General features: G+C 36.6%; 2 protein-coding genes across 4 annotated transcripts; both read left to right on the top strand.

Annotated features, from left to right (window-relative positions):
- The first annotated feature begins 770 nt into the window (after window positions 1–770).
- LOC141611078 (lysine-specific demethylase JMJ26-like) lies at window positions 771–10,206 on the top strand. 3 transcript variants are annotated; one of them, XM_074429488.1, is made up of 13 exons: window positions 771–1,417; window positions 1,835–1,950; window positions 2,149–2,248; window positions 2,334–2,475; window positions 4,113–4,176; window positions 4,290–5,064; window positions 6,720–7,058; window positions 8,239–8,616; window positions 8,719–8,791; window positions 8,879–8,964; window positions 9,270–9,392; window positions 9,488–9,552; window positions 10,029–10,206. In XM_074429488.1, the coding sequence occupies exons 1-13, from the start codon at window positions 950–952 to the stop codon at window positions 10,099–10,101; spliced, it is 2,802 nt and encodes a 933-aa protein (XP_074285589.1). In that variant the 5' UTR covers window positions 771–949; the 3' UTR covers window positions 10,102–10,206. The 3 variants fall into 3 exon arrangements, with proteins under 3 accessions (XP_074285589.1, XP_074285590.1, XP_074285591.1); XM_074429489.1 differs by having other exon boundaries at window positions 9,495–9,552; XM_074429490.1 differs by having other exon boundaries at window positions 822–1,417; window positions 2,424–2,475.
- Window positions 10,207–12,404: 2,198 nt separating this feature from the next.
- Window positions 12,405–17,732, top strand: LOC141611079 (E3 ubiquitin-protein ligase RING1-like). The gene is made up of 2 exons (XM_074429491.1): window positions 12,405–13,431; window positions 17,385–17,732. Exon 1 carries the CDS (start codon window positions 12,511–12,513, stop codon window positions 13,420–13,422), a length of 912 nt encoding a protein of 303 aa, XP_074285592.1. The 5' UTR covers window positions 12,405–12,510; the 3' UTR covers window positions 13,423–13,431; window positions 17,385–17,732.
- Window positions 17,733–20,229: the final 2,497 nt, after the last annotated feature.

Below are 20,229 nucleotides of genomic sequence, written 5' to 3' on the forward strand. Positions count from 1 at the left end.
TGTGTTAAAATCTACTCCCTTCGGACAGAGGGAGCACATATGAATAGAGATCTATTGACGCCTACTAATGCATGATGTGCCTTGAGAGGAAGGTGACTATATCGTGCTGAATGCTGATAAAGTGTTCTCTAGATTATATACTCCGTATTGTTTAGCATTTTCGTGTCTCTAGTTTGTCTAGTAGCACAAAAGTTCTCATAATTTGATCTGAGCAATAACATTTTATCAGAAACAAATCCAAGATTACAAGGTAATTGGTTTCAAAAAAATAAAATATAAAATATAAAATTTACAAGGTAGTTACTATTCCGTATAAATATTTTTTACATGAGACCGCTAACGCGCATAAATATATCAATTTCTTCTCTCCTTTGATTAAAGAGACGACGGCTTAATTGTACGCATATATAAGACTAATTGAGTGTAATTACAAATTTTGAAACATCAGTACTACTCTAAATACTTCAATTGCTGTAATATATTTTTATTTTTATTTTTAATATTGACTAAAAAACTTGAATGAAGAAATTAGCCCGAGAACAATTCGAATACAACATATTTGAGCTGAATCGAACCTGAATAGAGTCAATTAATCGTCTACAATACTTCCGTCTTAACCTGGTAACCATTACAATAAGGCTCCTCGGCGAAAAGACAGCAAGCTTGCTTAACAAGTTAATAACAACTTAACTTGATGTCAAATTAGTCAGAGAACAATTCGAGTACAACCAGTTCAACATAAGTGAGGTGAATCGATTATGAATATAACCGTCCACGATAACTCCGTCTTAACCGTTAGAGTACGACTCCTCGTGTCCTCGGCAAAAAGACAGCATTCATAACAAGTCAGCAACAGTGTTAAATCAGTGATAAACTGGGAAATCAGTACAGGATGTTCATGCTGTTCTACTGAATTTTGTCTAAATTAACAATCATATCAGCTAAAACAATGGAAGAAAATGAGGAGAAAACTGGGAAATCAGTAGAACCAACTGAAAGAGAAGAAATGGATCGTTGTAGAACTCGTAAGCGTAAATGCGTCGGAAAGAAAGGTCGCAATAAACGTCGCAATATTGCTACAACGGAACCGGCAATCCTCCTCTCACCTTTTTCACTAAGTGTTTGTCGAAATGCCGCTGTGAATGCTGAAAATGATGATACGATGAAGCAAGTAGAGGAGTGCACACCAAGTGTTTGTGGAAATGCCGCTGTGAATGCTGAAAATGATGATGTTGTAGAAGAGAGGAGAAAAAAAGATGGGAATGATACGGTGACGGAAGTAGATGAGTGCACACCAAGTGTCTGTGGAAATGCCACTGTGAATGATGGAAAGGATGATGATGGTTTTGATCGATTATGTGGGAGTAGTAGGAGGGAGGAAACACGGAAGTCGAAAAAGCACGTGTATGATGAGAATGTAAGATGAATTGGGTTTGAATTTGCTTGGGTCTTTAGCTTATTCTTTGGTTATATTGTTGTTGTTTGGTGAATTGGGATTGAATTTGTTGGTTCTTTAGGTGATTCCTGGTTTTATTGTTATTTGATTGATGAAGTTGAAATTATGTAGGGATTTGAGGTGTTGGTTCTTGAGTTTTATGTTGTTTTTTTATGAAGTCGAAATTTTGTATTTTGATGAGAGTGTGAGATTAATTGGGATTGAATTTGTTTGGGTCTTTAGCTCATTCTTGGTGATATTGTTATTGTTGTTTGATGAAGTCGAATTTCTATTTTGATGAGAGTGTAAGATGAATTGGGATTGAATTTATTTGGGCCTTTCGCTCATTGTTGGTTGGATATATTGTTCTTTAGCTCATTTTATATGTTTGGTTGACAGGGAATTAAAATTGATTCGAACATGTGTCACCAGTGCCAGAGGAATGACAATGGAAGAGTTGTGAGGTGCACCAAGTGTAAGACCAAGCGCTTTTGTATTCCCTGCATAGAAAAATGGTGTGTCCCCTCTTTGGTTCTTCATGTTTGGTCATATATGCTTGAGCTAATTTGTTGCTTTTGGATTATGTCTAGTTTAATACTCCGTATGTTTTGCTTTTTCTGCATTTGTGATGGCTTTTTCCTGCCTTTGACGAATGACAAAAACTTGGGAGTAACTTATAAGGCTTACGTTACAATGCTAATGGGATTGACCAGGTATCCAAAAATGACGGATGACCAGATTGCCCAAGCTTGTCCGTTCTGTCTTGGAAATTGTAATTGCAAGGCATGCTTAAGGATGGAAGGAGGTGTAAAAGTATGTTCTGTTTTTGCTTTCTTGTGTACCATTAGACGTAAATATCATGTTCTTAATGATTTACGAGATAGACACTTTTCGACAGAGTTTTGTGAGGGATAATTTTGACATCAGCGATGAAGAGAATTTTAACCACAACAGATACTTGCTGAGTACTATTTTGCCTTTTCTGAAGCATTTCAATCAGGAGCAGATGATGGAAAAGGAAATTGAGGCCAAAATTCAGGGTATTTTTCATTTTCTTAATGTGACAAATCCCTATTTTTTTTCTTGTTTCGAGTGCCTCTATTTGACAACTAAGAGCGTCTTTTTTTCTTTTCTTTTTAAAGTTTGTATTATACTCTGTTTGATTTATATGGATTGATTATTGTATTTAGTCACCTACATTTAGCTTGCTTTGATGAAATTCAGGCAAATAAGTTTCTTGGACTGCAGAATGGGAATGTTTTGTTTTTTTATAGAGTACTTTATGCTAAGTAACTACTAGCAGGGGAGTTACACTAGATTTTGAATATAACAGTTGGGTTAAAATATTTTTTTTTTCCTTTTTGTAAAAGTTAAGTATATACATTTCAACCAAACTCACATATTACATCAATGGCTATAGACAAGCGTAGTTGCAAATAAACAGGAATGAAGTAAATAGATTATAGCATATCCGTCTGTTCCCTATTTTTAAGCAAAATATCAGACTTCGCCTTTGCAAAGAGACTGGATTTTGCCTCATTCCAAACATTCTCAACCACCTTAGCAGGATGACCGACTTGATTTTCAAGTCTGCGCATATTCCTCATCCTCCATATATGATAAATAAGGTCAATTATACAAGCTCCAACAAATTTCTTTTTCAACAGGCCTCTGAACCTATTCCTTTTCCACCATTCTTGATAAGCATCAATTGGGATATAAAAGTTCAGCTTCTCAGACAGGATCTTAATGCACTTCCTGCTGTACTGACATTAGAAAAACAGATGACTGTGACTTTCGTCATCATCTTCACACAGCACACAACTCCTCTCTGTGCAGATTAGCATTCTCTAGAGTCTGTCTCTAATCAAAAGTCTTCCCTGAACAGCAACCCATCCAATAAAACGGTGTTTAGGAATATTCAGCCTATTCCGGACCATATGAGCTCAGGGAACTTTACAATCTGCAGGTCTAAGCCATTCATATACCCGTTTGATAATATAGACACTGCCAGATTTAATCCAATCATTTCTATTAAAACTAGTCTTAATTTGGTCTTTAACAGCACAAATTTTCCTCCAAGATCGACTCGATCCTTGTTTAGGAGTGTAATTCCACCAATTCCCTTGCTTTAAGTAAATAGAGTGGAATGGGTTAAGAGATATTTACCTAAAGAAATGGTGATTTTGAAGTGCATCGTGGATTTATCTTACATGAAGACTATAAGCTTTTTTGTAATTAAGGATATCATAAGCTGTTCATTGACGCCTTTCTCCTCCTGTTACCCTGATTAGCAGGTTGTCAGGGGCATTATGGTAACAATATTATTATTGTCATACCATATTGCTGGGTTTTATTCATTTGTTATAAGAATTTTATATGATCTTTCTTTTGACTTTCTTTTATGTGTTGCTTGGAATAAATGCTCACTCTGAAATATTGAGTGGAAAAAAATTGGATACTATTCGACTGTATGGGATTTTGATACCTGTTCATTTGCTCCATAGAGTTAGCTTGTAAATTTGTAATAATTATTTCGTCATTGTAGTTATATTGATTATATTTATGGTGCTAATCTTCTTTAACCTCCTTTTTTCATGTGCTTGCACCTGAAAAATTGTGTTAGTGAAGACAACTTGGCTGCTCAGTCTGAAACCGTGGTCTCTATTTCTTGTAGGCATACCAGTAGCTGAAGTAATAGTCCCACGGACAGTTTGCAGTAAAGACGAGCTTGTTTTTTGGTAAAATGGCCATAGATGACAAATTATTGTTAATTTCCATTTAACTTAACATTTGTGTTTGGTTAAAACAAGCGCTTTGATATTAAGCCCTTATTTGCCTGTTTATTCCGCAGCAATAACTGCAGAACATCTATTGTAGATTTCCACAGAAGTTGCTCGAAGTGTACGTATGATTTTTGTCTAACTTGCTGCCAGGAGCTTCATGCTGGGAAACTTCAAAGTTGTGGAGAAATCACTTTTGAGTATCGCAACAGAGGATACGACTATTTGCATGGTAAACTCTACACTCGTTCTAAGAAATTCAAGAGTGTACGTGGAGGCAATGTCGCTTCTACTGAAGCAGTGAGAATAATGAGATCAATGACAGATAGATATTCTGAGGGGCAGTGTGATTGTCAAGATGGAAAACTACGATGGAAAGCAGATGAAAATGGCAGTATAACATGCCCGCCTGTGGAATATGAGGGTTGCGGTGGTGGAGATCTTGAACTAAAATCTGTTCTTTCGGATGGCTGGGTTTCAAAATTGATTCAGGAAGCAGAGCAGAAACTTGATGATTTTCCAGAGGCTCCTGGTGGATCATCATTCTCGGAAATGACAGTTGATGAGGACACTGATTGCAGTATGCGGAAATGTGCTTCAAGAGAAGGCTCCTCTGACAATTATTTGTATTACCCAGATGCCCGAGATATTCCTCATGGAAATTTGAAACAATTCCAGCGGCACTGGGCTAAAGGAGAGCCAGTAATTGTCAGGAGTGTGCTTGAGACTACCTCAGGCTTAAGTTGGGAACCTCTGGTAATGTGGCGTGCTGCCCGTCAAATTAAAAATATCAATCATTCCAAGCTGTTAGACGCCGAAGCTATTAATTGCCTGGACTGGTCTGAGGTAAGTCCTGTCCACTTGCATCGTTACTAAGTTTTAAATTGCGTACTTATTATTTACCTTTTTCATTTGGAATATTTATTGTGGTTAATTTGTGAACTTTGTCGACCTCAATTTTACTATTTTCTTTTTAAGTTGACGTTTGTATCATATGGGCTATAACTTTGTAAATGTTTATTTGGTGGCTGTTGAATTAAATATAATTCTAGTATGCTACTATGCTTATTATGTCCAGTTGTGCAGGTGTAATTAGTCCATGTGTTTTGGAAATGTTCCACGTCTTGACAAAACTTTATCTCCTTTTATATTACTAATTTTTATTCTGTGATTAGCTAACTCTAACTTTTAAATACTGAACAAACATGGCCATCACTTTTGGGGAGTACACTTTACTAAACAACTAGTATTGGTGCCCGGCTTTGCCCGGGCTACCTTTACTTACCATTAATTTTTTTTTATTAAATAAAATTACTTAAAGTTGCATAACCCATAAATTTATCATTAATATATTTTTTATAACATATCCTAAAATTACGATGAAATAAAATTTGATACAAATTCACTCCCGTTATTAATATTTTACTCTTATTAATGAAACAATAGTAATAAGTAATAACATTTCACTACTTGCCCATAATCATTGTTACTTTCACTACTCCCGCCGTAATTATTTTTACTGTCACTACTGCCGCATTAATATTGATAATTTCACTACTCCCGCCGTAATTATTGTTACTTTCACTATTGCCGCATTAATATTGATTATTCCACTACTCCCGTGGTTGTTTCTACTACTCTCACTAATCTCGTTGATAATATTGTTACTTTTACTATTCAAATGAGTGATTACTATCATATAACTATATCCAATGTTACTACAATTCTTTTCTTTACTGACGAAATTACTTTTACTACTTAGACATGCAATTTTAAGAGGATTATATTTTTATATAAATATATTACATATATGCATTAAATCAAATCGAAAGAATTATGCAATATTATATATTATGGAATCTAACTTGAATTATTTATAACCTACTTATTATATTTTTGTATGTTAAATAATTAACATCTCTATACATCTAATAAACTATAAAGTTTAATAAAATTGCATTAAATTTAATATATAATTTTATTATGATAATAATTAATACCATAAGCGTGCATATTTATACTAATTAATTATTTTATTTTAAGGAAATTGACCATCTTCTAGTCTTCTATAAATATTTAGGAAAATTACCAGGCATTTTCTTTCTTTTAGTCTCATTGAAATTGACCATCTTAATTAATAATTTTATTTTTAAAGAAATTGACCATCTTAATTAATTATTTTATTTTAAGAAAATTGACCATGTTTAGGAAAATTACCAAGCTTCTATATAATTTAATTTTAACCCAAATTATATAATATTTGCATTGAGATCCCTCAATCGGGTCCATCACATGGTGCTAGTGATTTAAAACTATATAATATAATTAATTTGTATAACTTTCTTTAATTACATTGAAGTCCCTTGGTTTCTGGAATTAATATATAGTATTGATTGATGAGGAATTGTTACTGAATTGAGTTTGAGATTTTTCTGATTTGTATCCTGTAGACTGCTGATCATTTAAGCTAATACCGATTCCTGTATTTCTATGTGCTGTAGGTCAATGTTAATCTTCGCAAATTTTTTGTCGGGTATTCGGTTGGTGAATTTGACGAAGTTGACTGGCCTATCATGCTGAAATTGAAGGACTGGCCAGATGATAATAATTTTCATGAGCGTTTACCACGTCACGGTGTTGAATTTATCTGTGCATTGCCGTTTAAGGAGTACACACATCCCCGTGCGGGACCTCTGAATCTAGCTGCCAAATGGTGCACAAGTCACTGCACATCGCCTTTCCCATATATGGTCCCAGGCACTTATATTGCATATGGGCTTGCTCAGGAATTGGGCCGTGGTGACTCTGTTACTAAGCTTCACTATGATACGTTTGATGTGGTATGTTGAACATTATATTTTTTTCCTTGGCATCTGACTGCTGTGATGCAGTGATGGTGTCTGCTGCTCCTTTTGGGTGACAATGTAGTGCAATAAAAAAAAAAAAAACTGTTACTAGATTCTTATGGAGTTATGGTTTCTGTTTGAGGGATATGTTCCACTATTTCTTGCCTGTTATAGTGTAATGTCATGATATGTTCCAGTCTTTCGTCTATTCTTATTGTGCCATTTCTCTTGTTTAGACATGTTTTGTTGGTAAAATGGCAAACATATCGTACTATACTGGGTGAGACTCAACATCCACTCACCTTTCTTAATGATTGCGCGAAGCCAAATGGGCATTTCTAGAGAATTAGAGGGACTAATTAGTAATTACTACACAGTCTAGTATTTGAATTGTACTCTTATTTATTTGCTTTTGGCACAATGTTGTAGAAAAAGTAGAAAATGTGGGGTCTATAGTACAAAGTTTCTAAATTACCTCTCAACTTAGCAAAATATTGGGAGAGAGAAGATTGGGGGATGGGGAGAGAAAGATAGTGGGGGGTATAACCTAGGTAGTACCAAAACGGACACGGATACGACACGGACACGTGATACGACATCCCATGAAATTTAGGACACGGGACACGCTATTTAAATTTAACAAAATATATATTTTATGATTATAAATATTGTATGATTTTATGGTTACAAAATATATATTTTATGGTTATAAATGAGTGAAGGTAAATTTGACCTTGACTATGACTAATTCTCATTTCCCACCCAAACCCATCTTTTAATCAATCTCTTTTGACATTTTATTCCTCGGCTAAACTATAACATGTTTAGGCGTGTGTCCGACGAGTGTCGGATGTCCGACACGGAGTCGGACACGGGACGGCTAGTTAGGAGGAGTGTCCGTGCTACCAAGGGTATAACTATAGCTTTTATAAATGAAACTTACTAAAATAGGACATGTATACTATTAAATGGAATTGTTCAAATTGGACTATGTTTAAAACTCCATGGATTGGAGGGTGTATTAAGTAGAGTGGCAGAAGAGTGGCTTCCTCACCACCTTCTGCCCTTGAGATAGGTGGTATTAAGTAATCTTTATCGCCTCAAAACTCTTCTCGGCCTACTTGTCTGCCTAATTATCTGTGGTACTTGAATGTCATTTCTGTTGATTTTGTAGGTCAATATTTTGACACACACAGCTGAAAACACCTTGACCACATCAAAAGCCGAGGCTATTTCAAGACTGAAGAAGATTCATTTTGCTCAAGATCAAAAGGAAATCTTTAGCAATAGTTCCTCATCTGGTAATGGTACCAGTAATGGTACGACAGACCATTCTGAGGTCATTGCTGACACTGGAGCACAGCAAGCTACTAAGGCATTAGATATTCTTTCTGGAGAAAACTGCTCTAACAAAGAAGTAACCCATGAATATCCTGATAATGGAGGTGCTCTTTGGGATATCTTTCGGAGAGAAGATGTTCCTAAGCTAGAAGAGTATTTGAGATCCCATTTTCGGGAGTTCAGGCACATTTTCGGTGCTCCGCTGAACCAGGTATTACACTTCTGCACATAACGATTATCATGTCTTCTTATTAGAATTTAAGGTTATTACCCTTGTAAGAATTTCAGAATTTTTTTTTTTTTTTAACTACAGGTTGTCCATCCTATTCACGATGAGACGTTCTATTTGACACTCGAACATAAAAGGAAGTTAAAGGATGAATATGGTAGGTTTACAATGTATAACTGACTCACATTCTTTGATCAACTTTTGGGCAACTTTATTTCATCTCCTTTTTTTTCATGTAATGTAGGAATTGAACCCTGGACATTTGTTCAGAAGCTAGGAGAAGCAGTCCTCATTCCAGCTGGATGTCCCCACCAAGTTAGAAATTTGAAGGTAGGTTACCCTTTTCACTTGTCTCATGTTTGTTAACTTGTACTTTTGATGTTATATTCTACTTTAGCGTCTGTAAGTTTCGAATGCCTCACGTCGTGTAAAAGTCTTGGCTATATTACATATCAATATATCATGAGTTGATAAAAATCTGTTTCTTTATCTTTTACCTTAATTCGGTGTGAGAGAATGTTTTGTTTAGATTTACAATTACCTGATGGTCCTGATCTTGCCTTTTTCCTTGGCCTTTGAAATCGTACGAATTCTGGTCTAATTTGTTGATTTATTGAATCTATTTGTTTTTTCAGTCTTGCATAAAAGTTGCACTTGATTTTGTTTCACCTGAAAATTTCGGCGAATGTATCCGCCTAGCTGGGGAGCTCCGTCATCTACCACATAACCACAGGGCCAAAGAAGATAAGTTGGAGGAGGTAACATTCAGTCATTTCTCAGTTAGAGCTGTTCCTCATGTTGCCTGGTGAGGACAGGCACCCTTGATCTGTTCAGGATTCTGATGCTTTTTCAGGATACAGGTAGAGAACATGCTTATTTCTGTTGTCGAGGACGCTATCAAAGACCTAACGAAGATAGGTATGTCTGCAGTTAATAATCAGATTCCTGGGTCACTATTATCCACTATCAACATCATCAGTTTTTCGTAAAATCCTTTGATTGTTTTTGGTGTTTGGGAGTAAGCTAAATATTCAATCACAAGACAATTAGACGCAAAATTATATGACAGTTTAGTATCAAAAACCCTTTTGTCTCTCACTAGACATTTTTGTTCGCTGGTCTTGAATGGTTTTACTTTCGTGTTTTCCATTCCCTCCACCTTTTTGTTGTTTTCCCATGCGTCATAGACGGTTCCAAACGATAATTTCTTTTTAGCCGACTCCAACTATCTTTGGAACAAAGCTAAGGTGTTTAGATAAGGAGATGGTAAGTTAGTAACCCTAGACGGAGAAAATCACATGCTTACATGAAGATTGTAGTAGTCAGTATTGTAGTATGGATAGGCAACTCTTTATTATGTTCTCCTGTTTTTTTTTGTTTTTTTTTTATTACAGAAGAACAAAAATTAAGATTGGGAATGAAGAATTGGAAGACTTAAGTTTACCATGGAGGTCATTATGGAGTTGATGGCACTTTTGACTGATATTGTAGTTTGTACAAGAATTTGGAAAATTATTGTCTCTTTTGGCATCTTTCAGGCTGCACAATGCCAATGTAATTTTGTTACCAAAATAATGTCCTTGGGTCAACATGGGCTCGGTTTTTTTTTTTTCCATCCATGGTTCAAAATCGCTTGCTGACGTATTATACAAAATGGAAAAAAAATAAATGGAACTTGGGACGAAACTGCGAGCTTGATTTGTCGTTGTATTCTTTTCATTTTCCCACATAATCTATCTAAAAATAAAAAATAACTATAACTATAATTATAAAACGTAATTGCTAAATCCCGCACACCATTTTACTAAATCCTACACAAATTACCGACTTATTCCAATTTTACCCCTCATTTCACAGCCCAATGGAAATTAAACCCTAACTCAAATTCTACACCCTTCTCCTTCTCTCACCTATCCCAACCGACTACCCTCCTCCGCCGCTTCAAACGCCGTCCCTGGCCACCGACCTACGATACCTCTCCGGTGGCTCACTTGTCGTCACTCTTCAACAGCCACATCTCATTTAGTCATTCGTTGCAACCATAAATATGACGGCATCTTCTCTAAAACTCTTAACGGCGATGTCGCATACGGAAGTCAATAACGCCTTGTTTGGTAATGCTACAGACGTAGTTCCGTTAACAGCGTCGATTTGGACTTTCCATATTAGGTTTTCTTCGAAGTTGTTGACATAGGTGTTTCCATGGGGACCAAAACGATGATGTTTGAGCCGGTAGAGGAAAGGAATTGGTTGGGGGAGGAGAGAGAAAAAGAAGGGTGAGGGATTAGAGTTGGATTTAGTTTTTTTTAGTCGTGTATTTGTGGGAGGGGCAAAATTGGAATAAACGGTAATTTTGTGTAGGATTAAGTAAAATGGTGTGCGGGATTTAGCAAGTCCCTTATAAAATACTTCATCCATTCAACTCCACTCTACCTATTTCTATTTTTTACACTATTCACAAATGCACATTCAATCTCGATTTTCTCTCAATACATAAGTGAAAATATATTCATGTGGGATCTTGTTTGATCCGTCTTTACGAGTACATTAAAAATATCTAACTTTCATAATTTTTGCAAATATGTAGCTAACGATATTTACCGTGTAAAACACGCATTGGGGAACGTGAAAAAGCAAAGTGTTAGAGTGGAGTTGAATGGAGGAAGTACAAAATATAATATACACTCCCTCCATTCAACTTCAAATAACCCATTTTTTTGGACACTATTTATAGGTGAAGAGTATCTTTACGATTCTTTGCGATCTATAAGAAAAAATATGGTCATGTGAGATCTTGTTTGATTAACCTCTAAAACTAAAGATATTTACGTTACAAATTGTGCATTGAAAAACGTGTAAAAGGAAAATGTTGTGTTTGGAGTTGAATAGAGGGAGTAATATATACTTATATATTAGCTGCCATATAAATATAAAAAGTGAATTGTGAGATAACACATATAATCCAAAAATAGTCGAGTCATAAATTAAAATTATATTTTTTTTTTAAAAAAAATGAGTTCAAACGAGTTTATGATCCGAGCTTTGCTGAGCTTGGGGTCAACTCGGATTTGGTCAAGCTCAGGGTGACTGAGCTTGAGCGGGCTGAACTGGCCGGCTCTCATAATTTTACGCCTCTACTTTGAGCAAATTTATTTTTCTTTGGAAAAAAGAAAGAAATCAAAATACTTAGAACTTTTTCAAGGCAGTCAACGAGTCATATAAAAAGATCACGATGAGCAAAGCGGACTTTAAACTAATTCGAGAATATATCAATTATTTTAAAGTCAAACAACAAGATGTTGCCAAACCCTAAATCATCTCCATATGATACACTAATTCTATCCCGATTATTTATTTAACTTTTTATTTTTTGTAAAACGCATATTAATCAAATACAAATGAATATGACAACGAAATACCTCAGTAGGTCTCATACGAGACCGTCTCTCACTAATTTAGTGGGAGACATATTGGGGAAAAAAAAAATTCAATAGACCCATCACCCTATCATGTGAGAGGTCTCTCAATAACGCTATTGAGATACCGTCTCTCTGAAGTTTTTGTGTACCATCTTAACATAAACCTAAAACAGTTCTAATAATCTAAAACGAAATAACTTTCCTAATCCCAATCGAATATGTAAATTACTTAACATTTTCTTCAAGAAACCGTCTCAAATAAGATTCTGTGTTTAACTCTATTTACCTAAAAATAAATAAATCCAACCCCTAATCTTCTTCAGAATAGAACATACTACACACACGTACGTATTCCCATATATAAATACCCAATAACTCCATAAAAAATTTCATCAAAAAATCAAATCAATCAAAATTCCTAATTTTTCTTCTGTCGTAAATCTCACGCGCCGCCGCAATGTCCACCGTCGAAACCCTAAATCTCCAATTATCATACTTCTGTCACCAATGCAATCGCAACGTCTCCATATCTCCTAACCCTAATTCCGACCTCTCTTGTCCTCTCTGCCATGGCGGTTTCCTTGAAGAAGTCGATTCCTCCACCACCAACCCTAACCCTAACCCTAATTTCGCCGATGACCTTTTCCCTTCCTTTCTCCCCGACCCTTTCTCTTTCTTCACCGATCCCTTATTCACTCCGTCCACCGGTTCCGTCACCCGCCGCACTCAGTTCATCATCACGCCGTCGTCGTTATTCTCTTCGTCGTCAGGCGGCGGCGGAGGCGGTGGCGGTGCCGGAGGATTTGATGCGGTCTCGTTTCTGCAATCGCACCTCGAGAATTTCCAATCCAACGGTGTGAATATCCAATTCGTGGTGGAAGGTTCGGATGGTTCATCTAGGGTTCCGGCGAACCTTGGGGATTATATTACCGGAAATGGAATAGAACAAATTCTTCAGCATTTAATGGAGAATGATCCGAATCGATACGGAACACCACCGGCTGCGGAGACAGCGGTGGAAGGGCTGCCGAGCGTGGTGGTTGGAGAGGAGGTAGTGAATTCGGAGTCGAATGCGTGTGCGGTTTGTATGACGGAGTTTGAATTGAATAACGAGGTGAAGCAGATGCCTTGTAAGCATTTATATCACCCTGATTGTATTATACCATGGTTGAAGATGCATAATTCGTGTCCCGTGTGTCGGTTTGAGTTGCCTACCGATGATCAGGATTACGAGACGAGGAAAACAGGTGGTGGTGGAGGTGGTGGTGGTGGTGGTGAAGGAGGTTCTGGGGGTGGAGGTGGGAGTTCCGGGTCTCGGTCGCCGTCTGGGATGACGTTTAATATTCCCTTGACTTGGCCGTATATGTGAAGGAGCTAGGTACATTGTCTTAGTTTTATACGAGTGTTGTTTGTGTTGTTGGTTTATGAATTATGAATTTGGTCTTTTTTTTTTGTTAATATAATAGTATCATCAATATAATCGGTTATTTTTGAGTAGTTGTTGATTTGTTGTTTGTTTTGAAAGATTAATTCTTTGTTGTGTATTCTTATGATTATGTGTTTGGCTGTTCACGGTTTTAGAGGATGATTCACGACTCTCTTCGTCTTTAACTCTATTATCACGAGAATTTCGGAGGGAAAGAAGGTGTAGAGGAAAATTCATGTCGAAAAATTTAGTGGTTCACATATCACAATAACCACAAAAAACAGAGTAAATAAGAAGTAATTCAAAGAGTGAATTTTTTTGTTAGATGGTCTGAAAAAGAAAGTGTGAGCCTTTAGTGAGGCAAAGGGAGTTTTTTGAGATTAAGGTTGTGATGTTGTGTCCTTTGTTCTGCCTCGTAGGGTGGTGCGAGGGGTAGAGGTATAGAGGTGCTGAATGGAATGGGTTTGAGAACTGCTATGTTATTTCTACCTTTCGATGATCTGGTTTTGGAGCATAAAATTTACGGATGCAAATTTCGAGAGGGTCTGGACGTCTGAATTTATCTGTGACTTGCTGTTGACGTATTAATATATGCTGTTTCGATGTGCTTGGATGTTTAGCTTTTTGCTTTTGTTCCTTTTTTAAATTTTTACCAGATAGATTGAAGGGGAAATGGCTACTCAGTATAAGTTTTTACTTGTATAAATACTTAGAGCTTAACCCCTTTAGTAGGATAGTCTGGATCTATCTATGGGAGCAAGGTAGTGGTGTGTGATTGGCAGATGATTCGCTTCGAGATTGCCTAATTGACTGAGAAAATTTTAGAGTTAAGAGAGGTTTGAAAAGTTGAGAAATTTAGTTCGTGGCTGTTGGTGTATTAATAGGCTGTTTTGATGTGCCTGGATGTTGGGGGTTTGTGTTCATTTGCTTTCTCTAATTTTTGCTAGACAGACGGGAGGGGTTGTGTCATTTGGCAAGTGCATATAGATGGTTTCATCAAGGCTGGTGAACCGAGTGGGAAAGGGAAATACTTTAGTTTTGGAGCTCTGATTTTTTTGAAATCAATGAGAAAAGAGTTCAGAGTCAAAGACACAGACACAGAAAATTTTCGTCTTTGACTGATGAATGGGAAAATTTTGAGTTGGATTCCGGCAAGGGAGGATTTCGAATTATCTTCGCATTATTATGTTGTTATGGCCAAGCTCTGCAACCCACAAAATTATTGTACTTGACTTAGTATATGTTTCTTATGGTTTGACCTTTTGGCCTGTCTTTTGCTTGTGTCTTTTAATTTGCCTTATTGTTTTCAAGTGTTTACCTTCGAGTAAGGGGGGCATATAAGATAAGCAAGATGGCATGTTGATCTTGTGTAAATCTGAAATCAGTTATTGCTGCATCCCAGGAATCTTGTGTAAATCTGAAATCAGTTATTGCTGCATCCCAGGAACCTTGTCCATTTTTTTCCATTAAGAGTCGTTTCCCTTTCAAGTAACTATTTATGAGTAAAATAACCATTCTATCCTCCTTGGCATTTTTATTGTACTGAAACCGTAGTTCATTAAAATTTAGAGGTTGAATACTGATTCCGTAACCATAGCAATTAGGCCCACTAATGCCATACTTTATTCAACTAGATAACCATAATTAAACCTAAACACATCGGTTGCACTAAGTTTGTGCTGACCTTTGTTCTTCTTTCGTTACCTTCACTTTTACCCGTTAGCTTTTGCCAAGTCAGGGTTAAAGTTTTCTTCTTTGGTGATGTCATACTTTCCATGGAGGTCCAAACCTCACCACTATTTGTTTTCCTAAGTTGTTCCTTCAATTCTCCATCTGAACCTTGGCTTTGAAAGGATCACTTAAGTATCGTTTGGTTGGCATGGGGGAGTTAAATTCCCATGAATTTGAAAAACACTTGACAATTCATGTGATTTGCTTACAGAGTGTTTGGTTGGCATTCGGGAATCAAATTCATGTGGGAGTTTGCAACTAACTAAGGGGGGGGGGGGGGTGTAATTAAAGTCCTCCATTATGGAGGAGAGTTTACAATTCATGGAAAAAACAAAATCATGTGAATTTTGGGTAAACAAACACTCCATTTTTCCAATTCATGGGAATTTGCAATTCACCCATTTTTAAAGGGGTAACCAACCGACGCCTTAGAGTTCGAATTTATTTTTTATGGCAAGTTTAATTTCATGGAGTCTTTTTCCCTTGCACACCTCATGTGTTTTTCGTGTGTCAAACTGATGAGTGTGAGGCTCTTCAAGAGGATCAAAATCTTGTTGAATCAGATTTGCCAAAACACTAGCATGTGCTTGCACAAGTAACATATGAGGGTACATGTGTTTTATGCGTGTCAAACTGATGAATGTGGTCACATGTATTTTGTGTGGGTGTTAAAATTGATTATTTTTCTTAGAACCCACTTGAATGAACTTCCATGTGCTTGCATAAGTAAACGGAAAGCAACCTGTCTAATAAGCAGATCTGTTTTTGGTTCGGTTACTTATGCAAGTACATGCAACTCGGCTTGAAGACAAATATTTAAATTTGCCACCCCGTCGTCGTCACCGTAGTTCCTACTTCTCTCTTTCTCACCATGCCACCTTTTCCCTTTTCTATCTTCTTGCACATTACCCCGTCCCTTTATTTTCATACCATGTTACTACCTTCGGTTTAGACATTTGATGCGGAGGATGAATCTTATTGGAGACAGTAGAAGGCGCTGTTTTGCGACGATTTTGAAGGTGGGCAGAGAGTACAGACAATTTTAATGGTTGTCAAGGCTGGGACGGAAGCTGAGAGCTGCTGTGAGATGCCAATTAGGTTAGGGACTGCATGCGTTTGAAGGGGCGTGTGTGGGAGACTGGAAGGTTTAGGAGGTTGGGAGCTGTGTGGGGGACATGGATGCTGATCATAAATCAAATCTGGCTGGGGGTGGACATCAGCTCTCTGTGGATGTAGTTGGGGATGCTGGAAGTAGGGGTCGAAGTGGCTGAAGACTTGAATATTTTATCCAACAGTAGTAAAGGCGAGGTTGGCATCTCAGGAGTGTTCCTGGTAGGGACTTGGGGGCGGGGTTGGATGGATACAGTTGCTGATAGGTGGTATGAGTAAGTTGGTTGGGAAAAGTTGTAATTTGCATTTCCAAGGCCTACACAATACATGAATGAATGTCAACTATCAATGAGACGGTCAAAAAAAAAAAAAAAATAGAATCCATAAACCTGTTTTGGTCTCAGCCTTGATCCGTAAACTTCAAAATTTGGTATTTTGAGTCACATCTGATAAACCAGGAGTAGGAGTAAATGTTAGCTTCGTAATGCGTATGTTATTTGGTCTGACAAGCCATGCTAACCTCAAGTGATTCTGTAGGCACCTGAATGGAAGGCTTTTTCCTTCCGTCTTAAGCTTCCTACTACTGCTACTACTACTACTATGACCCTCCTTCATTCCTGTTATTTTTATCACCAATTTCCCCTGTTTCTTGCTTTCAGCTGTATAACTTCCATAGCAATTACTCCTATCTCAAAGCAAGGCACATAATGCTCTACGCCTCTACTAAAGTACTAACCCTCATTGGGAATAATGTAGTTAGCCAAGTAATAAGTGATGTTACTGTCGAGAATAGGGTTGCTCCAATCTGACTTTTGCTAGATAAGGGACTTACTGCCTGCAATCTGTTGGTTGACTTGCTTCCCGACTTCTTATCAGTTGTCGAGTGAATCAAATGACGCCTTTTTTTGGTTTATCCTATTTCAAATACGTAGACAAGATTATTTGTCAAATTACTCGTACTTGTGTATACGTGTACCATCCCAGTTCCCACCTAGATATGTAGGACATTGCCATTGTTTGTATGACGTGGTTTTCTCTTTTTTAATCCTACCTCCGTTTTGCAGGTGCTTATCATCGGAGTGATTGCTGTTCAAAGTTGTTTTTCTGGGCTTGATATAGATGACGCGAAAGCTGAATATGGTGGTGGAATTTTGATTTTTGCGACTAAAACATGCGTAAAACTCGGGACTCCTAAGAGAGGAAATTATTATTTACCAATGACTAAATGTATTATTATTATTATTATTACTATTTTTTCTATGGATTCGTTTTTTGTACAAAGACGTGGGTGCGTTAGATGTGTACATAGATCTTATCATACCGACATGTAATTTTGTTTGTCATGGCGTTTTCATAACGTACGGTTTTCACTTGCATTTTGTTGGCTGTGATTGTGTTGCCATTTTCCAAAATCATTTTGGTTGTTTTGCTTAAAAATGACATCTCGTTTGATTCTCTTTCCATGGTGTCAACACCCACGTTTTTGTGCTACCTATTTTTGCGCTACATTCGACAGTGACAGGTAGGGGTGTTCAGAATAAACCGAACCGCAATAACCGAACCGCAAAACCGAAAAACCGTCCATTTTTAAGGTTTGATTAACCGAACCGTTTTGGCAAAGCGGTTCTTTGAACCAAACCGTTAACTTTATTATGGAAAAGGTTCGGTTAAGGTTCGCAATTTTAGATAACCGATTAACTGCGAACCGAACCGTTTCACAAAAAAGTAAGCAAAAAATTAAAATATTATATAAAAAACCGTTCGTTCGTTTAATTTTCTTAGTGTATCCAAATTTAAAATTTCTTAAATTGATTAATGCTAAAGTTTAGTTTATTAACTTTATTGTTGGGTATAATATATAATGAAAATTTAATTAAACTATTAGAAAAAATTCCCAAAAATTAACGAAAACTGAAAAAAAAAAAAAAAAAAAAAGTAATATAGAACGATTATCGGTTAACCGGTAACCGAACCGCTAATAACCGTTTAAAGTGGTTAACCGAACCGTTTATAACCGTTTCTAACGGTGCGGTTTAGGTTCGGAGTTTTGTCGAACCGAACCGTGTGCGTACCGAATTAAATTAGAAGTTCGGTGAACCGAACCGCGAATGAACACCCCTGCTGACAGGTATAGAACACACATTCTTACGGCGTACCATATTTAAGAAGGTGATGTCCGTTTTAACTGAAAAACAGGCAAAGTAGATGGGTAAAACAAAAGGGAAGTAAAAAGCTTTGTCCCGTCTATTTATATGGTGGTGTGGCCTGTTTTGTAGTTAGGACGAATACTGTCGTTTTAAGGGAGGCTAATTGGACGAGGAAAATGGAGTGAGAAGAAAATACTGATAATACTTGAGCTTTTTCGAGAGGAAACTAAAGTGATATATATATATATAGGCATAGTTGGCTTTTTTGAGTACTCCGTATCGGTCATGACACTGATATGTAACCGAGTTATAAGATTTTGGAGTTTACCTTAACTAACGTAACCGAGTTATAAGATTTTGGTGTTTACCTTGACTACTGTACATTTTACCGCTTTTGTAGGCGATATTGACCGGTAACAATCTATACCATGACCGCAACTGAAATTGAGATTTCATATTATGTATATAGGTAAGAACATACCAAGTGACAATATAGGCGGAAATAATGAAATAATCCATAAAAGAAAATATACTTGTTTAATTCGTCTTTTTATTTTTACTTCTCTTTTCCATTTATTTGTTTATCTCTTTATTCTGTGTGAAGTTTTATCAAACAGGTACTTAATCTACTCAATTGCAGTAGGTCGCTTTCCTTAATACCGTATATGAATTTTACTAAATGTACTCGTGTGAGATCGACTATGTCTGTCCATTATCTCATCCCGTCTAGAGCTGATAAATTGGCCGCTTTATCTCGACGTCAGACCCAGGCAAAGCCCGCCTTTGATCACCTTTAGCTCGAGGTTTATGTGATTGCTTAAGGAAAGGTGTGTTGTCGATAGTTTACTTGTGAATAAGTTTGATTGATGTAATATTTGCTCGTAAACTTTAAATTTGTCACGCAGTAAATCTTTTGAGAGACCGTCTCTCATTACATTAATGAGAGAGAACAAATAAATGCATTAAAAGGTAACTTAACAAAAGATAAAATTAAATAAAAAATAATGACTACCTCTTAAGACTTTAAGAGAGCTCTCTCACTCTCATTAATGAGAAACCGTCTCTCTTAAGAATTTATTACACGTCAAATATAACTAGAGGTGTTGCATGCTTTAACTTCATCAATTGATTTAATTGCATTGTTGTTTGCTTTACAACCCTCGATATTTCATGGTGAATAGGTTGTTTTCGTTTCAAATACTTGATTTAACAAGTACGGAATTTGAAACCTAATGCATGTAAACAGTAAGAAGACTATACAACCAGTTTATCAGTTCTAGAAATGAGTATTTGAGACTGGAAAATCCTCGAATAAATAACAATGTCGAAATAAATAACATTGTAATATGAGAAATTAGCAGGGGTCTAACCCCCTCCCAATATAACTAAGGTCCTCCACTGGAGTCGACTGTATTTGAGGCTGAAAATCTTCGACTTTCAAGTCGACTCCATTTTAACTCTATGTAAGTGCAGGGTGACATTGTGACAAAGAAAACGAAGAGAAAACCAAGAGTGAAGAATTAGAAGAGAGATCAAGCAATAGTTAACTCAAAGGATGAATGTCAGTCACTCAGTCAAGTGGGATTTGTATAAGAAATGTCCAATAAGAATTTCTTTGAAAATTTTAAGAATTTGTATCAAAATACACTCAAATCCAAAAAAATTTGTAGATTCATAAACATAAGTTTTGTCCAAATTTAGGTTTAATTCAATAATGATTCCCATTGGCTATAAAATTATTTGTTAAATACTAGTAATTAAT

This window comes from Silene latifolia, chromosome 11 (genome assembly GCF_048544455.1).
Source record: "Silene latifolia isolate original U9 population chromosome 11, ASM4854445v1, whole genome shotgun sequence".
Taxonomy (NCBI): Eukaryota; Viridiplantae; Streptophyta; class Magnoliopsida; order Caryophyllales; family Caryophyllaceae; genus Silene; species Silene latifolia.

Bases quoted from the DNA above. Each gene is read 5' to 3' on its own strand.
- LOC141611079 (XM_074429491.1), top strand. From the start codon at position 12,511: ATGTCCACCGTCGAAACCCTAAATCTCCAATTATCATACTTCTGTCAC.
- LOC141611078 (XM_074429488.1), top strand. From the start codon at position 950: ATGGAAGAAAATGAGGAGAAAACTGGGAAATCAGTAGAACCAACTGAA. The intron at 2,476-4,112 runs GTATTTTTCATT...TATTTCTTGTAG, and splicing joins AATTGAGGCCAAAATTCAGG to GCATACCAGTAGCTGAAGTA. The intron at 8,792-8,878 runs GTAGGTTTACAA...CATGTAATGTAG, and splicing joins GAAGTTAAAGGATGAATATG to GAATTGAACCCTGGACATTT.